This window comes from Temnothorax curvispinosus, unplaced genomic scaffold (assembly GCF_003070985.1).
Source record: "Temnothorax curvispinosus isolate PA1 unplaced genomic scaffold, ASM307098v1 QBEX01008374.1, whole genome shotgun sequence".
Lineage (NCBI taxonomy): Eukaryota > Metazoa > Arthropoda > Insecta > Hymenoptera > Formicidae > Temnothorax > Temnothorax curvispinosus.
The window spans coordinates 485-4,264 of record NW_020218154.1 but is presented as its reverse complement, the minus strand read 5'-3'; the positions used below and the strand labels follow the sequence as shown (position 1 = coordinate 4,264).

Below are 3,780 nucleotides of genomic sequence, written 5' to 3'. Positions count from 1 at the left end.
GTTGATCTTGTAATAAATTTCTACATACCTGGCTCTGTTTTTAGAACTGTTGTACAATGTTCAATAACTGAATAATATTCTTTATTCAACAGTTTACATTGCGCATAGTTCAAAAGCAACGGTATCTTCATTCGATTCAAGGATAACCATTCGTCATCGTTCGGTTTTTCGCTAAAAATCAAATACCGATTTATTACAATTTATAATGTGGTCGTGTTCTTACGTTTTAATCGCACAATCGAGTTTCAAAGACTTACGCTAGCATGAGTTGTTCTAATATTCCTATCGCCTTTGCATATATTTCAGATGCGCTGTCATGTTTTTTTTCTCTGAACAAAGCATTTCCCTTTTCCTTCAGATGCGGAATGCTCTCAAGCTTCTCATTCTCTGTCATTTGCCACGACTCTTTCTCATATTCATTTGGCAATACCACTTTGACAAGCTCTGTAAGATACAAGAGTTTTTTTGTTAATCCTGCTGTTTTCTAGGTTTATTTGAAATCTATCTTTGCACTTTTATGCTGTGAAAAAGAAAGATAAATGTAGAAAATCATTAAAAGCATATTGGAAATTCTTATAATTTTGTTCTGACGAAGTATATGGTGTTTTATTTATTATATACTTGTACCTATTGTAAATTCCAAATCTTGAGGATATTTTATAAGTTCGTCCAGATCGGCATACCCAATGCCTTCATTCTGGAGAGTAACGCCGCAGCAGTGATGACTACGCTTTTGTGATTGCGGCTTGCCAGCCTCTCTTAGTGTCTTGGAGACGAAAGGATATGTAGTCACTAGCTAAAACAGGATTCATCATAAAAGTATACACCGCGTTGAGCGCACAGTTGTAGCAAAGTAAGTATCACAAACATACACTTTTATGCACTTTGAAACAGGCAACTTCGTTCAATGCCATTTTTTGTACAATTGCTTCCCATACTTCCAACTTGAATTTCTTCCCTAATATGAGTTCCATTGGATTTCCCATCGTCCTACTGTCATCTATCACTGTTTTGTCGGAATCGCATTTTGTGGTTCTAAAGTGAAATATAACCTAGAAGAAAGCTAAATTAAAAGTAACCGTTCATAACAAAAGTTTACAAGTAGAAATCTTGTATGGTTAGAAAAAACAGGATATACACGTACCTTTGTTCCTGGTACAAAATTAATCACTTCTGACCCAGCATGAAGAACGGTTTTGACTATGTACTCGTTATCCATTATGATAGGTTATGTGCGGGTATCTAGATATGTAATGGATAAAACTTTGGTCTGATCTGATTATTAAAGCAAAATGTTTACGACTATTATGTTCGCCACGTATGTTATCACAGCAATTTAAAGTACAGAAGCAATATAATCTTTGAAAGGTTAAATTGAAAGCAGTTTCATAACCTCAACAATTCATTTGAAGAACAATATGGCAAAACTTTAATCCTTATACATAAATATATAAATAATAGAGTATATTTTTCTAAACAAATAACTTGCAATCATTATCATTGTATTATAATGATTTATCACCAAATAATGATTATGCAAAACTCACATATTACACACTACTGTTCGGTATTTCGAGTTATCAGATTTTACTTGCAGGTTGCAGGCAGGGACTAGGGAGATATTAATAATAGTGACATATCACCCTTACGTATATTGAACAAATATCGAAAACGAATAATCAATAAAATCGGAGTTTATTCCTTTCCATTGCACCTGTTGCATTTTTCACATTTTTAGCGAAGTATCATATCGATCGAAGGTTCCGCAATTTTTCTGAGAAAGGATGATGGTTATATACTGTGTATATGTAATTGCATTCTATATTATATAATATATGCTCTTTAAAATTGTGCTTTCTTGTTTTTTGTTAAAAGATATTTTATTAAATACAGAATGCCGTTTTACATAAATGATCCCCTTCCAAACTTCTTTTCTTTTCGATTTTAGAAAAAATGGGTCAAACAAAAGGATTTTAACAAGACTATATTGTTACGTATAATTTCTCGAGCGGAACTTTTTGGCTTTCACTTTCCACTCGTTCGATCTGATTAAAATTACATGATCGCGCAAAACTACGTCACGTGATATAATAAGGTTCATGTGAAAATTTTCACTTTTCACACTTCCGCAAGGGAAAGTTATAATAAAACTTGATCGCTGCACAAATCGCAATAAAATATATCTTACTGTAGGTAAATATATAAATATATTTATTTATCAGAAATATTATAGATATTATGTTTAAATTAAACTACATGAGGGGTTATACAATCTACGGCCCGCAAAACTAGATCCGCCAAGAAATTTCGCCATTATAATATAAAAGAGTTTTAAAATAAAGATATTTTATATTAAAGTGAGTCATGATGACAGTGAAGTAAAATAGAAAATGTACCAAGATTTAGTCGGGCTGGATCTTTTATTGTCTAATAATATTATTCGTTAAGATATTTCTCTCGATAAAAAAGATTGGCAACTCCTATAAACTATATTATAATTATATTAAATATATTACACACATACTTAAATTACATATATAATATAGCTGAATGATGGGAATAACATGATATATATATAGAAGTATTTATTCAAATATAAAGTGAACTCGCACTGGACAGGTACATGTAAAAAAAAAACAGGCTTTTAAGAAATTGATATTTAAACAAATAATTCTTAGAACGGAACACGGACTCTCTTGTCTTATGAAAATGACTACACGAGTTTCATCCATGACATAACGCTACGCCTTTGAAAATATTTTTTCATATCGCGTAAAAAATTAGTTTCAACAAATAAAGTTTCCAGGAAATCCAAGAGAGGATTCGTCGCCGTAGGTATATACAGTTCTCAACGTGTTCAGACAATAATGAGATATTAATCTTATTCGAGGTCAGATATTAATTTTGTTGAAATCACGTTAAAATATCGTGTTAAAAAATTATGGAGTCCGAAAGCGCGAACGCCAGGACGTCATACGCGATACGTTTATTTACGGACTAATTCATTCAGATTTGAAAAATTAATTACACTGAGAAAAAAAAATCGTAGATTCAAAGAAATATTATTTGATTCAACTAAATGCAGTGGTCACGGGCTGTCAAGCTAACATTTGTTAATTCAAAAAATATTATATTTAAATAGATTCAGAATTTCTTGATATTACTCACGTATATTTGATTTAAATATATTAATATTTGCATTAAACAAATCACTACAACTAAACGAGTTTAGTCAAATTTACAACATTTTTTTCTCAGTGTACCCGATACGCTGCACGTTGCATATCAGGCGTTCGTAATATCACGAACGGCGAACGTGAAAATATCGGCTGCGCGCGGCGATCGAGGTCACGCTTCTAATTAAACATTACATTTACAAGAATGTTGGACGATTTTACAAACTAGTTTTACACTTGTCCTTGTCGCGCGAAGTCATATCGCTCGAGCGTATGCAAAAATAAGCTCAAATTTTATGCGCGAACATTACGTGCCGCAAAATTGCTGTCGCGATAAAGTTTCAAGTTTACTAATATTCTCGAATTTTCTCCGAGACGATTCTTTAACAAACAATGCCTAATATTATATCTTTAGTGTATAATTAGATCTTTTATCGCGCTACCCGTGTAGCAACAATAAAAAGTAATTTTTTTTATTTATTAGCTTCTCCACGAAATTATAACTATACTTAAATTTAATTTAGTTCTACCTAACGAATTCCGTCTTTCTCAACCAACCGACCCCAATCTCGCTCAATTGTTATTCCCTTCTCTATAAGAAATT

The 3,780-nt window shown here is 32.1% G+C and overlaps 1 protein-coding gene across 1 annotated transcript; it reads right to left on the bottom strand.

The window, feature by feature from the left end:
- Positions 1–28: 28 nt before the first annotated feature.
- On the bottom strand, positions 29–1,794 carry LOC112457855 (aryl-hydrocarbon-interacting protein-like 1; the record flags this gene model as incomplete). Its single annotated transcript, XM_025021152.1, has 6 exons — positions 1,650–1,794; positions 1,145–1,242; positions 873–1,052; positions 628–796; positions 258–444; positions 29–171 (listed from the first exon to the last, which is right to left on the bottom strand). Coding segments are annotated over exons 2-6 (754 nt in total), but the record flags the coding sequence as incomplete, so codon positions are not given.
- Between the last annotated feature and the right edge of the window lie 1,986 nt (positions 1,795–3,780).